The following is a 27,243-nucleotide window of genomic DNA, read 5'->3' as shown; positions in this document are numbered from 1 at the left end:
TTGATCTACATTAAGTAAAAAGATACACATATTAATAAAGATATATCAATATTTTTATAATTTTTTTTTATTTTCACGTATTTTTCTTAAATCAAACGTACTAACATTTTATTTTATTTTAACTTTTTTTTATCTTTTATATTATCTATTTATCTCTCTTATATTTTCATTCACTCTATTTCTCTTTTCACAACTAAATAGAATGTAATGGATAGGGAGATGACAATTACTTCAAGGGTAATATGAGAATTAACATTAACTTAGAATCGCTTATCATAATACAAAAAATGCTCAACTTTTAGGTTAAAAAAATTAATTTCCCCGTGAGTTACAAAAATAATTTAAGCTTTTAATTCATTATTTTTATAGTAAATTACATGGATTCCTTTTGAGGTTTTCCATATTACATCACATCAGGTACGCCTCCATTTTTTAATCTTCTAGAAAATTCCTTAATTTTTGGACTTTTGTTATTTCATATAGAGTCTGTCTAATTTTACTCTTATTTTTAAAAACAAATACCAATAAGTAAACAGTGTTTTTAACAAATTTTTCAAGGTAAACAAAATTTTTCCAAAGGAAAAAAATGGGTTCCAACTGCATATTAAGAGCAATGTGAAATTGAGTTTTAAATTTAGAGAAATAATAGTTCATTTTTCAATATTTCATTCAAAATTTTAATAAAAATAATTGATTACTTATTTAAAACAAACTATTGTTTAATTGGTAGACTGATAATATATGATAATTATAGGGGTGATCACAAACGAAGATCAATTCAGTAGCAAGATGGATCCAAACCAATTTATATCATATTAAAAAAATCGAATTGATTTGAATCGGATTAAAAAAATGTAAATTTAATTGGTTTCACTTGATTCTCCAACTTTGATTTTAATGATCCAATATAATTCGATATAATTTACCCAATTATAAAATATCTTTATTTTTTTAATTTTTATTAGCCTTTTAGAGTTTAGGTTTTAGCTTTAGGCTTTTGACCAATCCTTTTAATTTTTTTTATCTTTCAAGAGAGTTCAGAGTCACACACTCAATTCAGACTTCATAGTTAATTTCTTAACTTATTTTATTTTTTTCTTCAATTATATTAATTTTTTTATAATTTTTTATTTGAATAATAAATCTGATCACCCGATTCAAACAAATCCAATCATAGTCGGATTGATTGATCCAAACAAAAAAGAAATCAATATAAACCAAATCAATTAATATTAACCGGTTCTGAAAAATAAAAAAAAATGTCACAAATTCAATCCAAACTACCCTTATATACCTACCCTACCCCTGATATATGGTGCCGTAAGAGTTGGGTCAACGATGCATGAACGAGAAAATGGACTACTTTAGATCTAAGCCAAAAATAGTGAAAAGAAAAAAAAATCAATAACCTACCAAATTGAAGAAGGGTTGGAGTTACAATATACGGTGGTCATAGTGCAAAGAGCAAAATGTGTATTGGAATTTTTTTTCAATTGGAATAATGACACTCACGAGTTATGTTTGGTTTATAATTAAAAATGTTATGATACATATTTTAATATAAAATTAACAGATAAAAATAAAATAAATACAAAAATAAAAGTCTTGATCCGATAATAACATTACTTTTATTTGAAACATAAATATGTAACTACAAGTCAAATATGTTCTCTGTAGATAAGTAAAAGTCTTGATTCGTGTATGTTGTTTCAGTTTGTATTAGTGCCACGTTTTGTATTAGCACCACGTATAGATAAGTAGATAACAATATATATATTGACTTATATATACACGAAATTGAACAGATACCATATTCAAAATGAAATGAAATGATTTGCATTGCAATTTAGTTTACAGTAAAGAAGAAATTCACTGTTAGTGATTTAGATTATATATTGTTCAACTGTTCTTTTGATTGGTATTATAGATTAATGGGTAATATATGCCTCACCTACTAGTGGACGATAGATTAAGTCAATGATTTGATCTAATCAGTAATTAACATTTTATTAATCAATTCTTTAGGACCACAACATGAGTATGGAATGCTTCAATTTCTCTCTCTCTCTCTCTCTCTGAGTGTCTAACCACCGTTGCTTCCTAATGGCACTGCAGTTTGCTTTTCCTCGATCCCCTTGGTCTACTTTAGTGCTCATCTTTCATTTAATTAATATATCCAATTATATAACTAAAACTAGTGTTAGTTTCTATTACAGGCCTACGGTGGCATCACCATTTGGCATGTTTTGGTCCATTTTACTCATTAATATAGCTAGTTAATTATGATTTGCATTGGGTGCTTTTGTATTCTTGCATTATGATGACAGTTTCAAATGCATTTGGGTGCGTATTTTGAAATGCATTTGTTTATTAATAAATGTCATATATTAATAGTATGGTGTCAAATTGAGAGTCTAGTGCACTACCTTTGTAAAAAAATATATTATTAATTAATTAGAAATTACTCTATATCTCTGCATATAACTTTTAAAATGAAGTTATTTTGACATCTACAACGTGATGAGAGTGAAAAAAAATACTTCACAATGTACCATCATCGTTTTAATTATTTTTAAAAAATTATACTACTATTAGAGGCAAATTTAACATTTATACTATTGTCAGTAAATAAATTGTACAATTTTTAAAAAAAATTGTAGTGCGCTGAAAATGAAACTAAAAAGGGGCTTCTTTATAAGCTAATGAAGCCGATGATGATTAGTTTTCAATTAAAACTCTTGGAAGCATGAAATTATTAACAAATTTAATAATAATTTATTATTGTGACAGGTGAGCTGCAAGCACAATGTAGCTTTAAGCGGAAGATGAAGTTTAACCGAAAGGAATAAATATAAGGAATCGTACTCTTTAGTAGGAACCGTCCTAAAGTTCTTACGTCGTATACTTGTATGCTACATGTGCCTTCCTTAGTCCATATATATTCATTAACCGAATCCTATGGGCAAGCCACTTATTATGTCCCTTTCTTTTCTTGTTTGGATTGCTCACTTACTGCCCAATATTATATGTACACACACATTCCTATTCCCACAAATAATAATAGTAACTAACCAACAACAATGGTTTCATACAACTATAATAATAATAATTTATATCTCTTAATCTTAATTAAATGATTTAAAATTTTGAATCATAATCTTATGTATAAAATAAATTATGTCAAGAAAAAATTTGCACAATATATAGACTTATGATTTCTAACAAATTTAATTTAGAAAAATTATTTCATACCAATATATATCATGTTCAAAAAAAAAATTTGTTTTAGACAATTATACTGTTAACCAATTACACCGGTATTCATAAAATAAAAAACCAATAACACTGGTACATTTCTTCACATTGCAATTTTTGCCGATGAAAAATTGTTAGAATTTTTAATTATAGATATTATTAAAATGATTATTATTTTTTTGAAATCATATACAATTCTTATTAAATTAATAGTATAACAACTTTTATTTTAAGTTGTAGTTAAAGGTTACTTAAAATTCTATAATATAATTTTAAAAGTAATAATGTATTTCTAAAAACTTACTATATATGTATGTTGTCTCAAAAAGAAAAGAAAAGAAAAAAATTTTACTACGTTAATCTTATATTTCTTTAAGTATGTATATGTATATATATGTTTTTAACTTTTCCTCATCGGGACCTAAGCATATACCTTAGTTAGTTGCCTTACACCTAAAGATTGCCGTAATTGAAACGTTTTTTTTTTTTTTTCTTTTTCATTCTCATTAATGAAACTAAAAGGGACAGTTTTTCAGTTCAATGTTATACTCTTATTCATTTTAAAATACACTAAACGTGAAATAAAATTCATTTGTCACATTCTTTTCCATTGTGACATGCTTACCAAACACTACCTTAGTTTCTCTTCTTTGCGATCAAGGGGGGTTTTGCTTGAAAGCCACCCGAATCTCTAATCATCACACTTGGATTAGTACTTTTCTTCAAACAGGCTAGGGATGTGATTACTTATGAAAGTTGACATGCTTTTAACGTGCAATCTCACTTTGCTTGAATGTGTTGGGTGTAAATAGTTACCCCCCCTCTCCCTTAATTAGGTTGGCCTAAAGGTGTGAACAAAAGAGAGCGTTGAAACCGACTCTGGACGTTAACGCCAACCTTCCTTTCTTTTTCTAACTCCTCCATATACTTTATCAGTTACCTAGTAGATCAATCCCCATCTCTAATTCCAACCTAATTTTCCTTTAATTTGCACTAACATATACATGATTTAATACTTGTAAGCGCAACTTTAAGTTACCCAATGTATTAACTACACTCCTACTAATTAAACTCAAACAAATTAATTGCGAAATAAAAACGATGTTAATTATGGAAGAAGTAGAACAACATCCAATCCAAGCATTGGCATGGGATAATAAAATATTCGTTCATATAAGTAACATACCCTGAGCAACAATATTATTATTACTATATTTATAGAATAAAAAATAAAAATAAAAAAGTAGTGTAGGAGTAGTAGTAGAAGTAAAACAGAAAGAGAGCAAAAAGTGTGGTCATGATGGAAGCGTAGAGAGAAGTGCTTAATGAGGCGCGTGAGAAAGCGAAAGAAGTTAGTTTTCTTGTTAGTAACACTTCGAAGGTTGGAAACGCAAGGAAGATTTTGGGTGGCAGAACCACTTGGGCGTAGCTGTTATAAGACGGCTTCAAAGTCCTTTGTTACCATTCACTACCAAATTACACACACACACACACATATATATAAAACTAGTTCAATTCACTCCATCATAGTCACATATATGAGCATCTCTATTTCTCTGTTACCTTAACTAGCATTGTTTCGCATATAAAATCGTTTCGTGCTCAACCTTTAATTGTTTGTGTGAGATATGGAGATGGAAGGGTTGGATTCTAATAATTCTACCCACAACGGCATAGCCAAGGGCAAACGCACCAAGAGGATGAGGCTTTTGTCCCCTTGCGGTGTTGTTGCTACCACTGTCACCTCGAGCACTTCGAGTGCCTCCTCCACCACAACCTACGAGAGCGAAGAGGAAGACATGGCGAATTGTTTGATTCTCTTGGCCCAAGGAGGGGAATCTCATCATCATCCTCCTCGTCACGACAAGCAACAAGTTGAAGATCATGGTCTTGAGAATTGTGATGGTGTCATCAAGACAGAAGAAAAGGGTAACAACAACAGCGACAACGTTAACGCTACCCCCACCGCAACAACAACAACCGCTGCTACTACCAAAGTTGGTTTCTATATTTATGAGTGCAAAACGTGTAACCGAACCTTCCCTTCGTTTCAAGCGCTGGGTGGACACAGGGCGAGTCACAAAAAGCCAAAACTCGCGGCTGAAGAGAAAAAACAACCATTGCCACCACCAGCGCAACCGTCACCACCGTCTCAATTGCAACACATGATTGTTACCAACTATGATCGGTTTGAGGAGGGTAACGTTAAAAGTGGTCCTCCAATTTCCCTTCAATTGGGTAATAATGGAAACAACAAGGGTAAGATTCACGAGTGTTCCATTTGTGGTTCTGAATTCACATCAGGACAAGCATTGGGTGGACACATGAGGAGGCATAGGGCATCCACAAACACCAATACTACTGTTGTTGATACAACAAGGTGTAACACTGTTTCCACCACTATCATCACCACGGCTCCACCAAGGAATATTTTGCAATTGGATCTTAACCTCCCAGCACCCGAAGACGATATCCGGGAGGCTAAGTTCCAATTTGCAACAACAACAACTCAGGTGCTGGTTGGTACTCCGGCTTTGGTGGATTGTCATTATTAGGCCAGGGTGGGGAATTGGAATTAATTTCAAAGAATTATTATTATTTTGATATCTCTCCATGTGAATTATTAGCGTTATTTTTAATTTACAATTATTAGTAATTATCGATTCTTTGGATTATTGACTATTCCTTTGGGCTATTAATAATTGCCATTTTAGTGATATGTGTGATCGATCTACTTGTTCCAGTTGGAATACTTTGAGTAAGTAAGTGGCTAGTGTTCATGGTTGCCTTTCATTCACGAAAAGTGAGTGATAGTTCATATATAGGGCATCTTTTATTTTTCTTTTTCTTTTTCTTTTTTTATTCATTTTTTTTTTTTGGGTGCACATTGTGGAGTTCTAGTTTTTTTGTTCTAAGAGGAGAGAGCCGAGAGTGATGTGCTGAGAGAGAGTGCAGTGGCAATATATATGGCATGGCTAGCTAGGGTTTGGGTAAAATTGGCAGCACCACGACCACATGCAACCAGAAGTCGTGGATTAGGTTCCCTTTGTGTGCTTTGGATTTTATTATAATAAAGCTAAAAAGATCTCTTTCTCACTCACACTCCTTTCATTAATGACGAGAATAAAGGATTTGCCAAAAGTGGCTTCGATAAATATGCCACTGCCATATGCATACCCATCACCATGTATCATTCAATTTATAAGACTGCCTCTGTCTCTTAATTACTATTATTTTTTTAAAAAAGAAATACATTAATGAATAAGCCAAGTATATCTTACTATATATGTTTCCTACTCCACACCACCTTGTCACTGGCTGTAGCTTTAAACTAATCAGTTTCACCTAATTAACAAACTAACTTGTTCTTACTTTTCACGTCACTAAACTCAATATATTGATATATGAACTTAATCAAATTTAATTTAATTAGTATTGCAGCTTTTTATTTTATTTGTGTATGCGTATATAATAATGATTAATCAATAATTAGCTTTGGGATTATCTGATGGGATCGAGCTAGTTCCAGCCAATACAAAGTTGATGCTCCCAAGAAAGATACTACAGTATTAACTTTCAAGCCACAAGCGTATTTGATTTGGACTTATACGAATGGTCCACTGTTTAGAGTTGGACCCATCACCCACTCATTTAGTACTGTTTATCTACTCTTTTTGTAGCTATAAACTTCAGTTTCTCTCTTCCACTAACAGGATAAGTGACAACAATTTCAGTTTCTCTCTTCCACGGAAAATAATAATGAGAAATGAAATACATAAATACTACTACTATTAATTTGTACAATATATATATTTAAGACATTGGTTAAAGAATGAATAATATATAAAACGTTTTATTAAAAATTTATATATGAAAAAATTGTATTGATAATATTTTTAATTCCTTAATAAGCACTGGTTGGAAAGATCGAGGGGGCATGTATGTTATCATATACTATTAATGAGTGAGAGATAAAACTTAAATTAAGCATATATATATATATATATAGAGAGAGAGAGAGAGAGAGATGGAACCACTTATCTAAAGTTAGTTATGTGCACGTTTTTGTGAATGCTGGTAAGCGAAGCATGTGGACACGTACATTGCGTGAGGTGTCCGAATGCATAAGAAATATGAGAGAAGATATCACTCATTGACATTAGCACATGTAGTTGGGGAGGTTCCCTTCATTCATGTCCAGTAACCTCCCATTTTATATTTATATTTATATTCTCCTTTATATAAATTGTACCTTATTTATCATATTATTCTCAAATAATATCTCACAAAGCATTACTTTGCTTGCTTTCTAAAAGGTCAGTTTTAATTTCTGGTCACGCAACTTATAATTAATAGTAATCTTCATTTCAACAATTCATGTTATCTTAGCAGTAATAGCATGAACCTTATCTTAATTAATAGGAGACCCACAGTTTTTTTCCTTTTTTTCTCAATGAAGAAAACTGCGATTTTTCTTCTGTATACTAGATAATTTCCTAAGCAAGAAGAGATCATGGGGTTGTGTACTAACTAAGATTTTCCCTTGGCTACTTAGCTTACTCCAAATGGGCAAACTCAATTACCAGGCACGGCGAGACAAGGCCGTGGTATCTGCTGAGATGTCAATGTCCTTTTTGATGAAAAAGAATGAGGATATATTGTTAGTCTTATTTAATTTTGTAATTTATCCATCAGAGGTAGAGAGAGTGTGTAATGCTACTTACTCCTTTTTTAATAGATACCATGTATTTTTCTTTTAGAGAATCTCATTAAATGAATTAGATAAGATTATTATGAGTAATAAAATTTTATTTTCGAGTATAACACATTTGTATATTTAAGATAAAAATAAAAAATATGTTGGAATTTCATATGGGTTAATAATTGTTGAAGAATAATAATGTATTTGTTTGTATTCATGATGGATAACTATAAAGATCTTATAACAATTGTCTGTGAATTTCTAAGGCTTTTAATAAATTATTTTAGATTATAAACCTGTGAATTTCTAACTTTTGCATAAAGAATAAATAATAAAAATTAAAAAATAAAGAGAAATTTCAACAAAACACACTAATTAAAATTAAATAATTTTTTATTGTGGAATTTGATGTACAATGCATTAAGAATATTTAAGAATCCTTTAATCTAAATGACTTGGCCTGCATGCTTTCCAAACTATACACGTGCAGCTGGATGGCTGTGATGGAAATTAACTGAACTGGACTCAATTATGCATTGTGTTATTTATGTGTAGTTGATATCACTTTTCTCTTGGACAAGAAGTGTATTGCGGTAGCATTGGTTCATGGTTTTGGTGATGGAGACAAATGCATGAGCTGGTTTACTATGTGGCCTTGTTGTCCCCACTTGTAACCCCATAACCAGAAAAGTAGGCATTTGGCCGGCCTTAAATTCTATGTGTCGTTGCTAGCGTTAAATAAGTTTCCACTCGACCAATCAATATACTGCTTCAATTCACTTGCTTAATCAAATCCCCTACTATTGGTGTTCAGTCTTGACCATCAATAAGGTTTTATAGTTTCCAATTACCACAACCAAAACCATTCATTAAGATGCCAATCGGTGTTTGGTATGCCATGACGGAACAATAAATGTGATGAATCTAAAATCTGCCTTCCTTTTCATTAATTTAGTGGTATTTCTTTGTGGAATATGTGATACTAAAGATGCAATTCCTTGGTTTGGGGTTTGTTTAGCTTTTATAAGGTAGTTACCAGAAGTGAGAATGACTATTGAGTAGATTTTGACATTGCGTCCTGACAAAATTATGGATATACCAACAACATAAGGCGGTTTTCTTAGTGGTGGTAAAAATCTTAGCACTCAAAGAAAATATGTCAAGTGCCAATTAAATAAAGACTAATGACAGACATAAAAAATTGCTAGGAAGTGTTAAATGTATGGATCTTAAATATACTTGTTGCTATTCTTGAACGATATAGTAAGTTATTCGATTTGAAAATTAATGTCTAAATTCAACACAACAACCTTTATCAAATATTTAGGACAAAGCATGTTAAGTTTGTATGAAAAGAAACTTTAAGTATGACTCGTTATAAACTAGAATGAGAATTGATTCCTTAAACTAGTCCAAAGGATCGGAATATATAAAAATATCTCATGATTTTACAAGGATCCAAAGATCCTGTGTATGATTGTTAAAAAAATCAATACTACAAATTCAGGTAATTAATTTCAAGGTTGAAAATTTGACCAGCTCTATGAGTGTATTTTGAATTGAATAAAAGTTAAGAACAACTACACTCAAAGAAGGCTTTTATGAGAAGAAAATATATATAAAAAAATCTTATAAAATTTTCAACTCTTGTATAAAAGGAGGTTTTCTAGGGTAAATAGGTTTTTCTTACATAAAAGGATTTTCAAGTAAAAGAAATTTCTTTTTGTTGCCACGGGAAAGTAAGTCACATAAGCTCTGAAATTAAAGACGACAAGTTCATCTAAAGGGTGTTAAAAAATGTGTTAGTATTCTTCAAATAAAGACGACAAGTTCTTCTAAAGACAAAATGACTTTAATTAGGGAAATTAATTTTATTGACTTAACTTCTATTATATGTTTTAACAGATATTGCTTTTAATTCTTTTTTTCTAGATATCTTTTTCGCCACGGAAAGTAAATTTCTTGTAGGGGGCAGCACCTCACTAAATCACACCTATGGCTTGAGGTAGTAACACATCTAGGACCCTAAGTTGGGGTTAATTTATTTTTTTTAAAATAATTATTATCATAAAAGGAGAAAAAAAATTAGGAATAAAAGGTTCACATATACAAAATTAAGGAAGATAAAATATACCCTTTTAAGACATTTATATGCAATTTTTAAAAATTCCCTCAAATAAGTGTGGATTCACTACTTGAGGGGATTTTAAAAAATTACATATCTTAAAAGTGTATATTTTATCCTTCTTAATTTTGTATATATGAATCTTTTATCCCTAATTTTTCTCTCCTTTTATGATAATAATTATTTTTTTAAAATAAATTAACCCCGACTTAGGGTCCTTGTTACTACCTCAAGCCATAGGTGTGATTTGGTGAGGTGCTGCCCCCTACAAGAAATTTACTTTCCGTGGCAAAAAAGGTATCAAGAAAAAAAGTTAAAAGCAATATCTGTTAAAACATAAAATAGAAGTCAATAAAATTAATTTCTATAATTAAAGTCATTTTGTCTTTTTTTGAAGAATACTAACACCTTTTATAACAAACTTTTTAACATATTTTCTACTATTTATAAGAATTTATTGAAAATTATAAAATTATGGGTGGAGCTTATTGTTGCGTAAGAATGAGACCTACTACAATTTTTATTTTCAGTAAATTTTAGTTAACAATGAAAAAAGTGTATTAAAAAAAAGTGTTTTACTAACATTTTTTCCTTATTTTTAACTTTTCAATTCTTGAGGATGAAACAAGAATATTTTCTACTTGTAAAAATATTATATTCTTGGTGCCAGTAATGCAAGTTAATAAAATATTAATTTAAGTTCATAAAAAATAATTAAAAAAATGCATGAATCAGGTGATTGTTTAGGTATATATAAATATTATAGAACTTGCTTTTAACTGTTGCTGTGGTGTAGTGGTTATCACGTCAGTCTTACACACTGAAGGTCCCCAGTTCGATCCTGGGCAGCAACATAATTTTTGGTCTTTTTTCTTTTCATTTCTTTACATATATTTGGTAAATGCTTTTTGCCTAGTTTTATTTTGTTGTCATTCCTATACACATATTTTCAATTCTATATTGAGACTGTTCTCCAACTAAAATAGGAAGTTACCTCAGTAATCAACGTTCTTATTATTTTTTTTATTCAAATGAACTGGTTACTTAATAAAATGACCAACTAATGTTGTCCATGCACCTTGCTCCAAATCACCAGGAGTGAGAAGAAAAACGATGCAATTTCGAAGAGTCGACAATTTTACAGGTTGATAATAACAGCATAGACAATTGATGCGTCAATGCATAGTTAAAAATCATTCATTCACTCAACGTCAATCTTCAGCAACTTTGTTGATCTCCAACAACGGGCAAAAATGTTTCAGTCTAACAAAGGCCTTCAAAGAAACTAAAAGGCCTTCACAATTTTATGTAAACTTAATCAGACTAAAACTTCGTACACCCCAAATTATTTCTGTTTACACCCCCTTTCATTACAAAAAGGGTAACCCAAAATGTATTTTGTCATTCCGGATTATTACCCTTTCAGTAATGAAAGAAGGTGTTGACAGAAATATTTTGGGACCAAAAAGAAAACCCCATTTAATCATTGTATCATGATGCAGAAAAACTATAGGTTCATTCTATATTGTGTATTAATTAATGCTCACTAGGCCAATGAAGGACCAAAGAAAAAAAATCTTTTACCACCAACAAAGTAGTACATTACATTACAAACATTGTCCTGAAAATTGAATAGACATATTCAAGAATTGGGTATGAACAAAAAAAAATGTTCAAATAAGCAGCAGTTCCCATTAGGAATCCTTCCTCATCTGAGCCTGGGGCATGATTACAAGACTACAGAGTACAGACAGACTGCTTGAAGCTTGAAGTCTGAAGATTTATCATCATAAGATGTTATGCACCTTGTATCAATGCAAGTTGCTAGCTCCAAATTGTCCATTTAGTACAGGAATTTTAGAGCATAACAATGCTCAGTTAGCAAAAACATTCACCCTCACTCTAGCCGTAACTTCCGGGTGAAGCTTTAACTCTGCAATATATTCTCCTGTTTCCCTGATCTCTGGAAGATCAACAATTCTCTTGTCCACCTCCCTAGAAATGAATCACAGAAAATGGACAATATATCATACAGCAATCAATTAATCAGACTTCAAAACACAGATATGAAATAAATATGGGAAAAACAATTCATTTCCCCCATTTTGGTTTGTGGAATGTACTTATAACTTATAAGGGCCCCAACAGGTTCGAAGAACTAGGATGATCATTACACATGTGAACATCAAACCACGTATAAGTTCATGATAAATCAGATGTGCTCAACAGCTCAAGTGATATCACCTAAAAGGCAATCAAGTAGCTTACAAATTGAAGAGTGCAGCCAGTTTGGAAATTTTCTAAAAAGCTTTCCAAATTTCTAAAATTTCAGAAAATTGTATAGATTGAAAGGCATCCATAGAATTATGCAAGGATCACTTACATGATGAAGTTCAATTATGTTGTATTTTGTGCTAGCAATTTTAAAGGGAAAAGAAAAAGTAGCATCATAGACAGTACTGAGATGCATCTTCGATATTGACATAGGATACCGATGTATATACTATGCTCCGAAATAATAGGAATTTCTCTAAATTAAGCATCTGATATTGGATGAGTGTATTAATATTTTGGCAACTTGGTTCATATTCCATAAATAAATCATATCAAATACTCAATCCAAGACAATATCTCAATATTAACCTTCAAAAATCTAAAAAAGCTCTAGAATAGAATAAAAAATAATCATCTGCATTAAGCATACTGCGCATAGCCAGTTGAACTTGAAATGATAAACACCTAACTGAAATTTGTCACAAACTTTAGAAACTCAATGTATTTTAGCCACATTAGAGAAAAGGCATAAATTGTAATTGTACAGGATAGTACTCAATCAAAGAAAATCATAATGCCGACAAAATAAAAGATTTCTGACATAGAAAAGATTGTACCTTTGAAGTTGTGCCTTGATTATGTCAACAAGATCTTGAGCAGTGACACTAAAAAGCAAGCAAACATTAGACAAAAAATCCATACAAGGACATAAATTGACTTTTAATAATTGTGCAGAACAGTCTTACCTTCCAAAAATTTGTTTTCCTTTACCACCTTTACGCTTCACCTTGAAAGCCCCAACAGTTTCAAAAATTAGAGCAAGTTGCTGTGCCTCTTCTTTTACCTACAGAAATGTAAACCTAGTTACCATGATATGACTACAAAAATAGTGTAGAAGGAAAAATACTTTAATAGATTCAGAAGATAGTATGAAAGTAGACGTAAATTTGCCTAGATGGCAGATAACCCAACATGAAAAAGAAAGCAATTTACAGAATAAAAATTACTGTGGGGATAACCATTGAAAGGAATTTACATTCTGCAATCTTGAACCAGTTGTTACAAGCTTACAGAACTTGATGCAAGGTTTACACATGGAGCTTAACAGCATACTATTCATTCCTAATCCTATTCACTGATGACAACCTTGGCTGCACATTACCAGAAGACAAATGTTACCCAAGTAGGGATTGGGGGGAAAGGAAAAATTACCCGTTTTTTCTCAGCCTCAATTCTTTCTTCTTCTATCTTCATTTCCCTGGAGAGAGAGAAGGTTAAAATGAAGAGTTGAAAAGACAATGCAAGGGAAACTCAATTCAAAACTGTGGCATGTTTTATTTTAACAGTTTTATGTGTCACTCACAGCACATAGAATTAGCTAGTCCTAAAGAGTCTGAAATAAAGAACATGCAGGAATTACAAAATCATAGATTTGCCACACTCACAAATGTGGCACTTAAAGTATTATTTTTTCATCAAAAACGCACGAAAGCAATTTCATGTGAAAGAGAACAACAAAATTTTCCTTTTGGTAATCCATGAGCATTTGTTATTGAACTAATACAGCAGGAACCAACAACCACATTCAACAGAAAACACGGAAACCCTGTCCAACCCAAAAAAACATCAAAGCCCCATGGATGAAATAAAAATAGCTTCCTAACTATTCTTAATTAATAATAACTCAAAGCCATCTTTCTGTTCATCTCCAATCAAATTCAGAAGGTCTTAAAAATCATGCATATATTCAAACGAGCTCTTCATAGAGACAAAGTTTACTTTCCAGTTTCCATGTCACTACAATGACATATAAGCCCTCACTAGTAAATAATCCAAGCAACCTACTGTTATGTTTCAAAACCACTATTTCTACAACTAACAGGGTCATGCAAATGCAAATTCCGAGCACTAGTCCAAAATATTGAAATGTAAAAAAATATTTATATACAAAATTAATGTGTTATATAAGACCTAGATGGTTTAATTATACATTACTTGAGAAGCTGTGGAGTAACAAGTTGTGCTTTTCCCATAGGAAGCAGGTAATTTCTGAAAAAGCCAGCCTTCACATCAAGAAGTTGCCCTTGCTTTCCTACATAAGCCACATCTTCCTTCAAAATAATCTGATTTCACAAATAGTTAAACAAAGTGAATATATATACATGCTGCAAAATACAAATACATTTCACCAGAGAAAAAAACTGAGTGTACCCACTTGCTGCGCAGCTACAAAAATTCAAAATTGACATCCAAGTAATGATGAAAAGCACGAAAAATGTTCGATTTATGGCGTTAGAGCATAAAATGTTGATGCTACCTTTCGAAGTTTCTTTGCCTTCTTTTGAGCGAAGACCGAAAAGCGTACATTTTTGTTGGGGAATTGAGTAGTGGGAGGAGCCTTCGAGTTTCCGGTGAAACTGTGCTGTAACAGGGAAGAAGAGGTGGAGGAGAGAGAAGATAATGCTGATGCCATTGATGGTTTTGCGAACAAGCACAACTTCTGTGTTTCTTATCTCTTTTCCCGAGTTACAAACACACGTCGTAAAATATAAAATGAGAAAACTTTTTTAGATTTTAGAATTATTATTAATTAAATAAATTAATAGTGTAAAAGGTAAATTTATTATTTTACATTTAAAGAATTTAATTATTACTTAACGCAAATAGTTCTTAACTAAATTTTGTCAAACTTCGGAGTAGTGAAACCATTGTTTATTTTATAATAATTATTTTAAAGGTAACTTTCATTTAGTTGACATTATATAATTTTTATAAACTGTACTATAGAAGTTTTATACCGTCCAGGCGTCCACTAATAACAAACTATTGGTTACTATTATATGTCAATAAATTTATTATATTATATATAATTTATGATTATCGATGCATATATTATTTATTTTTTAAAAAAATAAAAAGATATAAAATTAAGTTCTTATTTAAACTTCTAACTATGCCTTTTTTAGATGGTAGGCATATGGCAAGTGATAGAGCTCAGAGTACCACGCCCAAGAGAAGACTCAGCAACCTGTGTATCTCAACGATTACGTCCGCATATGAAGCATGTGGATGTGCATTTTCGTAATTGTATTAACATTAATGGGGCACGCATTCTGTTAGGATATGCCAGTATATGTCGCGTGATATTTCGTGCTTGTAATAGTATAGCAGAAGGTTCTAGTACTGAATGAACCTATATATACCTCAAAATAGCACTGAATAAAGGAGAATATCCATCTTCAGTTTATATTCCTTCTTCTTCTTCGTATTTTCTCAGGAGATTTCCCCCTTGGTCTCGAATTCAAGGGGCAAGCGCTATCAACTTGGTCTGACCTGCCGGCGCCGCCATGACTGAGCACAACACTCGTTCGAAGACCACTGACCGTTTGGAAGACGCGGTCCTCTGCCTCACCCAGACTCACCACGACATGTCCCTCCGTTTGGATGCCATCCAGGAGCAACTCCAACTCCTGCAAATCCAACACCGGCCCTAACCACCACCCCTACAACCTCCGCCTCCTCCACCTTCGTCGCGCCACCAAATCAAGCTCGATGTACCCCGTTTCGACGGGACCGACACCATGGGATGGATCTTTAGGATCTCCCACTTCTTTGAGTATCATCATACTCCGGATGAGGAGCGCGTTACAATCGCCTCGTTCTATATGGACGGACCAGCACTCAGCTGGTATCAATGGATGTATCGAAATGACTTCATCACGTCATGGGCTGCCCTTCTGCAAGCACTCGAGACTTGCTTCGTGCCAACGTATTACGATGATCCCAAAGGTACCTTGTTTAAGCTCACTCATACCGGCACCGTTAATGAATATTTACATGAGTTTGAACGCTTGGCTAATCGGATTATCGGGTTTCCCTCGTCTTGTTTACTTAGTTGTTTCATCTCCGGCCTGGCGCCGAAATTACACTGGGAGGTTCAGGCATTCCAGCCAATTTCTCTTCCTCAGGCCATTTCCCTCGCCAAGTTGCAGGAAGACAAACTTGATGACAGGCGACATTCTTTCCGCCCTCGTCACCCACCTCCACAATCCACCACCATCTCCCCTCTACCATCCAACCCAACCTTTACCTTCCCCAACCCCCCACCACCTCTGTTGCCCTCACCTTTGCCGAAACCCACCCCTTCCATCCGCAACCACTTATGCCGCCTCACCCCGGAGGAGATGACTCGCAAAAGTGAGCTCGTTCTGTGCAACAATTGCGATGAGAAATGGGCCCCCTCACATAAATGCAAGGCACGTTTCTTCCTACTCATCTCAGAGGAAGACGACCCCGACCCAAACACCCAACCTGCCAACCCCGCTCTCACCCAACCTTCCCCACCTGACCCCACCCTTGCTCAAATTAGTTTCAATGCCCTCTCCGGTACCTCCACCCCGGATGCTCTCCGTCTCTTTGGCTCCATCCACAACTCACGCGTTACCGTGCTCATTAACGGAGGAAGTACGCATAATTTCATTCAGTTGCGGGTGGCTAAATACCTTCAACTCCCCACCATCCTGACCAACCCATTGCAAGTCACCATCGGCAACGGCACCTCTCTCCCATGCGACCAACTCTGTTCTCACACCCTTATATCTCTCCAGGGTCATGAGTTCCACGTTGATCTCCATGTCCTGCCTATTAGTGATGCAGACATTGTCCTAGGGATCCAATGGCTCAAACACCTAGGACCCACCATCACGGACTACGCTGCCCTCACCATGCAATTCCAATACCAGGGTCACCCCGTTCTCCTTCGTGCTGATGCCCCGACGATACCATCTGACGTGTCCTCGCTCCAACTCCGCCACATGATGCCAACACATTATGCATCTGCCTTTTTCCACATCTCCATCACCACTATTTCTTCTCCACACCCTTCACCAACCTCACCTCAATACCCCGCCCTCACACATCTTCTCCAACAATATATCCACTTGTTCCAACAACCCACATCGCTTCCCCCACCTCGGCCAATCACCCACCATATCCATCTTCTGCCAAACACCTCACCCGTTAACGTACGCCCTTACCGCTACCCCCATTTTCAAAAGGCAGAAATCGAGAAGCAGGTGCATGAGATGCTCTCTTTGGGTCTTATACAGCTGAGCAACAACCTTTTCTCCTCCCCAGTCCTCTTGGTCAAGAAGAAGGATGGGAGTTGGCATTTTTGTGTCGATTATCGCGCGCTCAACGCCATGACGGTGAAAGACAGGTTTCCAATGCCCACCATTGATGAGTTACTTGACGAACTTGGTTTCGCTTCTTGGTTTTCTAAGCTGGACCTCCGACAGGGCTTCCATCAAATCTCCATGGCTGCAGCTAACGTCGCCAAAACCGCCTTTCGCACCCACCAAGGTCACTATGAATACAAGGTGATGTTGTTTGGCTTATGTAACGCTCCATCCATCTTTCAGGCGACCATGAATGAGCTCTTGAAACCTTTCCTTCGTCGCTTTGTAACCATCTTCTTTGACGACATTCTGGTGTACAACGCTTCCTTGGAAGACTATGTCTCCCACCTCTGCCAGGTATTCGACTGTTTATCTCATGCTCAGTTCTTCCTCAAGGAATCTAAGTGCGTCTTCGCCCAACAACAACTGGCCTTTCTCGGTCATATCATCTCGGCCTGCGGTGTCACCCCTGATCCTTCAAAGATTGATGTTATGGTTCAATGGCCCGTCCCCACGAACACCCACTCCTTGCGTGGATTCCTCGGTTTGACTGGTTTCTACTACAAGTTCATCAAAGGTTAAGCCTCCCTTGCTGCACCACTAACTGCTTTGCTTCAGAAGGATAATTTCCTTTGGACGGAGGAATCCCAGATAGCTTTCGAGTCCCTCAAAAGCGCAATGACCCAAGCTCCTGTTCTCTCTCTTCCAGACTTCTCCATTCCATTCATTCTGGAAACGGATGCCTCCGGCTCCGCCATCGGCGCCGTCTTGCAACAACGAGGTCATCCATTGGCCTTCTTCAGTAAGGCACTATGCCTACGCATGCAGCGAGCCTCTACATACGTCCGCAAATTACATGCAATCACGACCGCGGTCCACAAGTGGCGCCAGTACCTCCATGGCCATTCCTTTACGATCCTTACTGATCATCGAAGCTTGAAGGATCTCATGACCCCGGAACAGCAGACTTATCTCGCCAAGCTATTAGGTTATAATTATAATATCCAGTACAAGTCAGGCAAATCCAACGTTGTTGTAGATGCACTATCTAAGGTGCCTCAGCCCGAAGCGAGCCAGTACTGGTTGCTATCCATGCCCCACTTCATCTTCCTCGACACGCTACAAAAACACTTCACCACCAGTGCTGCATTTCAAGCCAAGCTTCACTAAGTTACGCTTGATCCAGGTTCATACCCTGAGTTTGCACTTCACGACGACTTGTTATTCTTCAACAATAGGATTTGGATGGAACTAGATAATCCCTTCGTGGATACGTTGCTCGAAGAATTCCATTCTACACCTATCGGCGGCCACCTCGGGTTTGCCAAGACCCTACATCGCGTGCAAGCCAGCTTCCATTGGGCCACCTTGAGCCGTGACGTTAAACGTTTCATCCGCCAATGCCCTACGTGCCAACAAGTCAAATATGAGACTAAATGACCTACAGGTTTACTCCAGCCTCTGCCCATCCCTAGCTCTCCCTGGCAAGACCTCTCATTAGATTTTATCACTGGCTTGCCTCCTTCTCGGGGATACACGACCATCCTCGTCGTGGTTGATCGTTTTACCAAAGGTGCCCATTTCGAGGCTCTTCCCGACCGCTATACCACCCACAATGTGGCATTCCTTTTCCTCGATGTCGTCGCCAAGCACCACGGCTTCCCTTGCAGTCTCATTTCAGACCGTGACCCCATCTTTGTAGGCCACTTCTGGTGCGATCTATTCCATCTCAGCGGCACCAAACTGCGTATGAGCACTTTGTACCATCCCCAAACGGATGGGCAGACCGAGGTGTTGAATAGAACCTTGGAGCAGTACTTGCGGTGCTTTGTGCATGACACCCCTTCTCAGTGGTCATAGTTCCTCTCCCTCACTGAATGGTGCTACAACACCGTTGTTCATTCCGCTACCAGTGTCACCCCGTACGAAGCCACATATGGCAAACCACCACCTTTACTGGTTTCTTACATCAAGGACTCATCTTCTGTGGAAGCCGTCGACACCCTGCTATCCTCACGACAGGACCTTTGGACCATTCTCACTACTCGTCTATAGAAATCCCAACAAACCATGAAAGACCAGGCTGATCGCAAGCGCCGTGACGTTTCCTACTCAGTCGGCGATTGGGTGTACGTCAAATTACAACCTTTCCGCCAGCTTTCTCTCGCCCGCACGACATTTAGCAAGCTTTCTAAACGTTAATATGGTCCCTTTCGCATCACTGAAGCAATTGGTGCAGTCGCCTATCGCCTGGCTCTTCCGGCACACTCCAAAATCCACAATGTCTTTCACTGTTCTCTGCTTAAACCTCATCACGGTCCTGTTCACGCAAACATTGCACCTCTACCACCACAAGCTACTGACAACCACCCACTCGTTGAACCGTTGAGCGTTCTTGATACCAAATGGGATACTACCACGTCACCACCATCCTTGTTGGCTCTGGTGCAGTGGAACAGTCTCACGTCGGAGGAGACATCATGGGAACGCTGGGAAGACTTATGTTCCACCTACCACCTTGACGACAAGGTGGTTTTGCCAGTGGAGGGTATTGATAGAGCTCAGAGTACCAGACCCAGGAGAGAGACTCAGCAACCCGTGTATCTCAATGATTACGTCCGCATATGAAGCACGTGCATGTGCATTTTCGTAATTTTATTAGCATTAATGGGGCACGCATTCTGTTAGGATATGTCAGTATATGTCACATGATATTTCGTGCTTGTAATAGTATAGCAGAAGGTTCTAGTATTGAATGAACCTATATATACCTCAAAATAGCACTGAATAAAGGAGAATATCCATCTTCAGTTTATATTCCTTCTTCTTCTTCTTCGTATTTTCTGAAGAGATTTCTCCCTTGGTCTCAAATTCAAGGGGCAAGTGCTGTCAGCAAGTAAATCTAAACAGGTATTTGAGTGGCCTTGACTTGATTTAATACATAAAAAATATTTTTTATCCTACAAGCTCAGTAATATTTATTTTATGATTTTAAAGTATAAAAAATATATAAATAAATTAATAATTAAATTTAAAATACTTTTTTAAAAAAGTAAAAAAATATGGACTATTAGATTAATATATTGATCCAAAATAAGAGAAGGTCATCAAATCCAAAGTCATTGAATTTGTTACCCATATATACATGTCCTATTCTATGCCCTTGTCTTTTCCGGCAACGTTTGGTAGTAGGAAATTTTTATTTATTTTTTTAATTCTAAATTGGGAAACTAAGTTTTCCGGCGTATGTATTTATTAAGAAAAAGATTATCATGAAACTATGGGTTGAATCAATTTTAATTCACTTTCTCATGAGAGGATTGGGAATCTAGCTTTTTCAAATAATAGAAAATTTTAATTATCTAAAATAATTATATTATTCTTTTTTACAATTACATAATCAGTGTTGGTTTTAATTTCTAATAAGCGGAAGCTCTTCTTTTTAATTAAATTTTAGCAATCGCAAAATATTATTAAATATATCATTTTATTTAAATCTTATAATTAAATTAGCTAAATCTAATATTTGTAATATAATTTGAATTAAAAATATTTGATAAAGGACATTTTTAAAAAAAACTTATATACTCAAAAAAGTTATATTGTAATCAAACATAAAAATCTTTATTTCCCCTTAACATATTAGTACTAACAAAATATATTTTTATGATTTCTAAAATTCATAATTTTCTAGAATGAAAATATTATTCCTCTACCAACGTTTTCTAAAAATAAAGTAATTAGAGTTATAATTTTTTATATTTTATAGTTATTGAAATATAAATTAATTTAATAGTTAAATAATTAAATAACAAACTTAAAATTATACATTTTACTAAAATTGCATAAACAAATTAAAATGATTATAAAAAGACGGAATGTATTCTTGCAGGTTTTCCAAAACTGATATAACCCAATGGGAAAGTGGTCGAATTTAAATTTTTTAAAACCATCTCTTTTAACCTCAAACTTAAACATGTCCGGCTATTTGAAGTGACAAGAGTAGAATGAGTCCTTAACCCGTCCCATTATTATGTTTATTATCCTATGCGAAACACAATCTTTTTTAGTCAATTAATAAAAATACTCTAAACAATGAAACTCTTCATTTCAATACATAGAAAAGTGTTGACGATATTCTTTCAGGACACTTTTTTGGATTTTTTTTTTGTGATTGATTAAAATTTATTATAATTTTTAATAAATTCAAGAGAGAAACATTAATCAAGAAATAAAATCTATTAAAATTGATAATTTTTAATAAATTTTAACCCATTATAATGAGAATATAAAAAAATATAAAAAAAAGTGTTGTCACTTAACGCATATCCATATATAGCTCCAACTTAAAACCATGTGGCTTCGAGTTCAAATGGTACGTCAGATTAGAAAATTTTCAAAACTTCAAGACATTTAAATAGAGTAGACATTTGATGTATTCAACAATTTTAAAGGATCATTGTCTTATATAAAAGAAAAAAAAATTGAAGATGATCAATTCTCAAGTATCTAGATAAAAGCAAAAGCAGATAAGACAATTATTTATAAGATGATCAATTCACTTTTTGTTTCATACTCAACTAACTTAATTATATTTATTTTTAAAATACTTATTTAAACATACGCCACTTTTATAATATTCACTTTCTTCAATTTCATCATCTCTTTGGAGCAAACTCAAGTCCCCCACCCCATCTGCATTTGCCACTAGCACAACACCTGCAAATGTATTCAACTAGAAATTCATCACTGAACATCGTTATCAACTAGCCTCCAAATATAGGATATTCGTTATGCTTACAGCTCATAGTCTATATATGAGGAAGTTTGTAGACTACTTGTAGTTGTAATAAATAAAGAAGTTTTTATGAGTTAACTAATTTACACATCAAAATTCCATCACGCCTAATCTTATCTCTTAAATTTGATCAAGTTATCTATTATTTTAATGCATAAAAAGGATTAATTAATCATATTATTAATGAGTAGTTAGTTTAAATCCTGTCATTGCACTGATACACAAGTCAGTTTAAAATCTGATTAAAACTGAATATTACAATAATTACTTAAAGAAGTATTCCATCTAAAATAAGTATCGCATTTAAGAAAAAAATTTATAAGTATCATATTCAAATTTTAAATATAATATTAATTATTTTTCAAAAAAAATATATAATATTAATTATTTTTTCACTAATATTTTTAATAAATACCACTTTAATTTTTTTAATATAATATTAATATTAAGGTTTATTTTATAAAATTATTATGCTTTTAATCAATTTATTAGTTTTTATTTGTTTGTTAAAATAATCTAAAAAAAATACTTATTTTGAAACGGACAAAGTGCGTGTTTTGCAACATGGATCACCATTTTCTTTCCACATCCGATCCATTTGAAACAATAATAAGCACAGCTTGCTTCATTGAACTGTAGAAGCCTTTGAACATGAATTTTGAGATGGATGTGGTATAAAAACGCGGTTCCAATCACGCTAGCTCGTAATGATGTGCTTCATAAAGCCATTATCCTAAATCAAATTTTAATCTCATAATCTATTGACTTATTTATATTAGTGCAATGTCAGGATTTCGGAAACTAATCACTCCCATTTCCAAGTAAAAAGCCAAGGCTGCATGAGTATAGGTTGTGGTCATTGTGTTCCTGTCAAGTGATGTCATATATATGCCACCCTAGATGTTTAATAGATGAGCAATTTTATATCTCAATCTTCTTATAAATATTTTAATAATTTATATATACAAAAGAATTATTAAATAAAACTAAACTATTTAATATCTAAATATTGTATATATTTAATATTTTATACTTTTAAGAGAAATATTACAAGAAGATTTAAACTTATTCTTTATAAATTCAAATCAAATTACAAAACACGTTGATGACGCTGTCACATGCACGAACAAAGATTGTCCATGCGAACCCTTCAAAGTTCAAACCTAGATTGACAACACAGCCTAAAAATAAAGGAAAACTAAGTCTAGACAAGACAAAAAAAAATTGTAAACCAAAAAATAATAAAGATCCGCAGAAGGATTTAATCAATTTATAATTATCAACGTGCAAAAAATATAATGATGAGCGCAGTCCGATGAAAGTCGTAACTGAAATTGGATTATCTCTCATTTGCTATATGTGTGATATTGGGTTCATATGAGGGAGGTCTTAAGTGGGGATGAGTTTCTACTTTCTAGGTTATACCTTCCCAGTTGACTTGCTATCCAAATTTAAAAAGAATTTTTTAAAAATCATCTTTTAAATTTTTACGATGAATTTTTTTTTTAAAAAATGTCATAAATAGTGTCTAGTCTTGTTTGTCTTAAAAAATACTTAAAGTTAAAAATATTTAAGAAAGTATTTTTTTTTAACATTAAATGAGATAACAAAAAATTGTGCTCTTTAATTTTGAAATATATTTTTAAAATATGTATACATATATATATAGAAAAAAATACAAATAATTATATACAAATATTATTATTTTCCAGTTCAAATCAATTTTTATTTTATTTAAGATATTTATATTCATACACTTATCACATCTTTTGTTTTATATTAATTTTTTTCTTTCTGTCTCTCCTAAACCTATCCCATAAGAGAAAAGGATCATCTTTTGTAGGGGAAAAAAACTTCACCATATCAAATATATCAAGATCTTACCATTTACATTTTCAATTTTATAATAAGAATATATTATATTAATAAAATTTATTAAAAAGCTAGGATTTTATAAAGTGGTAAGCTCACTGCATTCTGCAAAGAATCTATTGCCATCCACAAGTCATAACACAGAAAAATCCTAAGTTATTAGTATGTGGCTGCTTCTGCCACTTTATATAAAGAACGTCCCTCTCCACACTCACCTTCCAGTGTGTACAATAACATATATCTATGCATCTATGATCCCAGTCAAAGCCAATCTTTACACGGAAAACTTAGATACATAGCTCACAGGTTTATTGGAGGAAGATTTTCAATTTCAAGCAATGATGCCAAAGGCCACAATATCTACTACCCCCACAAATGATTTTCAAGAACTGCATATGTTTCCTGCAGCAGTGAATAATGAATATTTGGTTTCACCTTCTCTTGAAGCAAGCTCTTCCTCATCACCTTCACACTCATCTTCAAACTCTCTCCTCTTCTACCTCTCACTTCTCAAGGACAAGCTAGGTCAACTCCACAACCTAGTTGGTGTTCTTGTCTCCCCTCAACAAAACCTACCCGAGTCAACTCCAACGGCAATCTCCACCATCAATAACACAATCCAAGAAATCATAGTGGCAGCCACTTCAATGAGATTCACCTGCCAGCAAATGATTTCTAGTTCCCCTTCAGGTACTAATACTATTAATGAATTGCACCAGCAACAAATTGATCATGGTAGATTATTACCACCATCACATCATGAATCAAACTTTATCAACAACAATAGGGGTGTGCCTAGTAACATTAACATAGTCTCACATATAAATAGAGGGCAAAGTTTCTTATCTAATAGTATTGAGGGAGAGGCATCATTGGATTGGTTTGCTGAAAGCTACAATAATAGCAATAGTGGTAATAATTATTTTAACCCTAAGGATGATGAAGCAGCCAACATTATTAACAACATCATGGGGGAGACGAGTGATGACATAATTGAATTGGATGCTGCGGATTTGTTGGCAAAGTACTCATATTTTTGCCAAGTGTGTGGGAAAGGGTTTAAGCGTGATGCTAATTTGAGGATGCACATGAGGGCACATGGGGAAGAGTACAAAACAAGTGCAGCTTTGCGCAACCCAATGAAGAAAAACAACAAAAAGGAGAGTAATTTGTTGTTTTTAGGTGCAGAAGGAAGTGTGACAAAGAGATATTCGTGCCCTCAACAAGGGTGTAGATGGAACCAAAGGCATGCCAAGTTCCAACCTTTGAAGTCAATGATTTGTGCCAAGAACCATTACAAGAGGAGCCACTGCCCCAAGATGTATATGTGCAATAGGTGCAACCAGAAACAGTTCTCTGTGCTTTCTGATTTGAGGACACACGAGAAGCACTGTGGGGACTATCCCAAGTGGCAGTGCTCGTGTGGCACTACGTTTTCTAGGAAGGACAAGCTTATGGGCCATATTACTTTGTTCGCGGGGCACACCCCAGTTCCTAATATTAATGGCATGTCATCATACATGGGAAAATCAGAAGTACAACAGAATAATATTGCTGGTGGTTTAAGATGATATATGTGTTTAATTTGATGATTGATCATCAAGAGGTGCTATACTGCTCTTACAGCTTCAATTTTTATACTATATTGTCATTAATCAATTATGTGCATTCATATAACTAAATTTAGAGAGAGTTTTATCATTCATATCATATTATCATGATCGAATATGATTGTTTTCAATAAAAAATATATATGTTGTCTAGAAAAAAAAAATTATAACAAGATGTATGAAAAATGCGAAGTGATATGGGAATATGTTTTCGAGTGAAAGGAATATTCTTCACCTGAAATATTACCAAATTAATTCTTGTTTTTATAGCTGGAGTTCCTTGGGCTAACATTTTCGTCTCTTATTATTTTATGTTTAGGTGCAGTACGTTTGGGAGTGTAATTTTGTGCATGGTTGCGACCATAAGCATTGTTGCTGAGCAATATTGTCTTTCGTTCTTTTTAATGTTAGTTTTCTTTTTATTTCTTGGTGGTGTTTTCTACCGACTAGACTCTAATTAGACTGTAATGATATTGTTTGTAGAATGCTGTTCATTTGACCCTGAGTACTTGTGTAAGTATGTGTAATTGGAAATTAAAGGGATGAATAAATTTTTTTGAAAGGAAAATATATTATTATATTACTAGTAACGAATATGTACAGTTGTAAAAGGAGTAGATCAAGTATCATACGCCTCAGTGGCTAACATGGGCCTAGCCACTCATGGCAAGCATGACGGAATTTACAAAAACCAAACTTCCAAAAAATGATAGCCTTTCAAAAAGTAAACCAAAAAAAGTATTCAAGATATATGTGATGCATGCCAGTGGGTTTATGCACCAAGAGAAGAAGAAAATTCCAGGCTTTACACCTCTTCTGTATAACAGCCACTGCCATGAAAGGGATTTAATATGATGCCGCTGCTCCGTTATTAAAAATAATCGCATTCCACAAATATTGCCACAAACACCAACATGTAACGTGCCAGAATAGAAACTTCAATCTTTTAAATTTTCTCCCCGAGATGTTCCCCTAGTTGTATGTGCATGGATAAATTATCATGTGGCACAACTGAATAGAGACCCAACCAATGAAGAACAGCATACCATAGACTAGACGAGAATGAGTAATTTTGAAAGAGATAAAGAAATTTTCTTTGGATAGCCACCAAAACGTCCACCACCTTTTTAGGAAACCTCTAAAAAGAAAAAAAGTGTAAAGGTGACTTCCCTTCCAACACGCCAATTTCTTATTGAATGAATCAATTATTGGCTTCCACGTACTGCTTCTCCTGGGGTTGAAAATAGCTTGAATTTGAATCACCAAAACGTACCCACTTCGCTCTTGAGTCTTGACTTCTGCATAGCTGAGCATTCCTTGAATCTATCTGACATTACTCCACAAATCCTTCAGAGTGTTTGCTAGTTGTTCCGCCACATCCACCAGCCCCTTTTTACCGATAACTGAATATGTTTAGGACTAAATAATAA

General features: G+C 34.3%; 4 protein-coding genes and 1 non-coding gene across 5 annotated transcripts; 4 read left to right on the top strand and 1 right to left on the bottom strand.

Annotated features, from left to right (window-relative positions):
• Positions 1-4,592: 4,592 nt before the first annotated feature.
• On the top strand, positions 4,593-5,974 carry LOC114374401 (zinc finger protein ZAT5-like). The gene has a single exon (XM_028332045.1). The coding sequence runs from the start codon at positions 4,884-4,886 to the stop codon at positions 5,808-5,810; it is 927 nt and encodes a 308-aa protein (XP_028187846.1). The 5' UTR covers positions 4,593-4,883; the 3' UTR covers positions 5,811-5,974.
• Positions 5,975-10,863: 4,889 nt separating this feature from the next.
• TRNAV-UAC lies at positions 10,864-10,936 on the top strand. The gene has a single exon. It is a non-coding gene; the product is annotated as a tRNA-Val (tRNA).
• Positions 10,937-11,637: 701 nt separating this feature from the next.
• Positions 11,638-14,890, bottom strand: LOC114377676 (50S ribosomal protein L9, chloroplastic-like). The gene is made up of 6 exons (XM_028336307.1): positions 14,674-14,890; positions 14,352-14,479; positions 13,569-13,614; positions 13,103-13,200; positions 12,974-13,021; positions 11,638-12,077 (listed from the first exon to the last, which is right to left on the bottom strand). The coding sequence occupies exons 1-6, from the start codon at positions 14,827-14,829 to the stop codon at positions 11,957-11,959; spliced, it is 597 nt and encodes a 198-aa protein (XP_028192108.1). The 5' UTR covers positions 14,830-14,890; the 3' UTR covers positions 11,638-11,956.
• Positions 14,891-15,937: 1,047 nt separating this feature from the next.
• Positions 15,938-18,115, top strand: LOC114372979. The gene has a single exon (XM_028330541.1). It carries the CDS (start codon positions 15,938-15,940, stop codon positions 18,113-18,115), a length of 2,178 nt encoding a protein of 725 aa, XP_028186342.1.
• Positions 18,116-24,320: 6,205 nt separating this feature from the next.
• LOC114375661 (protein SENSITIVE TO PROTON RHIZOTOXICITY 2-like) lies at positions 24,321-26,318 on the top strand. Its single transcript, XM_028333510.1, has 2 exons — positions 24,321-25,809; positions 26,133-26,318. The coding sequence occupies exon 1, from the start codon at positions 24,542-24,544 to the stop codon at positions 25,772-25,774; it is 1,233 nt and encodes a 410-aa protein (XP_028189311.1). The 5' UTR covers positions 24,321-24,541; the 3' UTR covers positions 25,775-25,809; positions 26,133-26,318.
• The last annotated feature ends 925 nt before the right edge of the window (positions 26,319-27,243 follow it).

Source organism: Glycine soja, chromosome 11 (genome assembly GCF_004193775.1).
Source record: "Glycine soja cultivar W05 chromosome 11, ASM419377v2, whole genome shotgun sequence".
Classification (NCBI taxonomy): Eukaryota; Viridiplantae; Streptophyta; class Magnoliopsida; order Fabales; family Fabaceae; genus Glycine; species Glycine soja.
The sequence above is the reverse complement of the archived record's forward strand: the minus strand, read 5'-3'. Positions and strand labels throughout refer to the sequence as shown.

Bases quoted from the DNA above. Each gene is read 5' to 3' on its own strand.
- LOC114374401 (XM_028332045.1), top strand. From the start codon at position 4,884: ATGGAGATGGAAGGGTTGGATTCTAATAATTCTACCCACAACGGCATA.
- LOC114377676 (XM_028336307.1), bottom strand. From the start codon at position 14,829: ATGGCATCAGCATTATCTTCTCTCTCCTCCACCTCTTCTTCCCTGTTA. The intron at 14,480-14,673 runs GTAGCATCAACA...TTGTGAAATCAG, and splicing joins AGGCAAAGAAACTTCGAAAG to ATTATTTTGAAGGAAGATGT. The intron at 13,201-13,568 runs GTAATTTTTCCT...ACATTTCTGTAG, and splicing joins TTGAGGCTGAGAAAAAACGG to GTAAAAGAAGAGGCACAGCA.
- LOC114372979 (XM_028330541.1), top strand. From the start codon at position 15,938: ATGGGATGGATCTTTAGGATCTCCCACTTCTTTGAGTATCATCATACT.
- LOC114375661 (XM_028333510.1), top strand. From the start codon at position 24,542: ATGATGCCAAAGGCCACAATATCTACTACCCCCACAAATGATTTTCAA.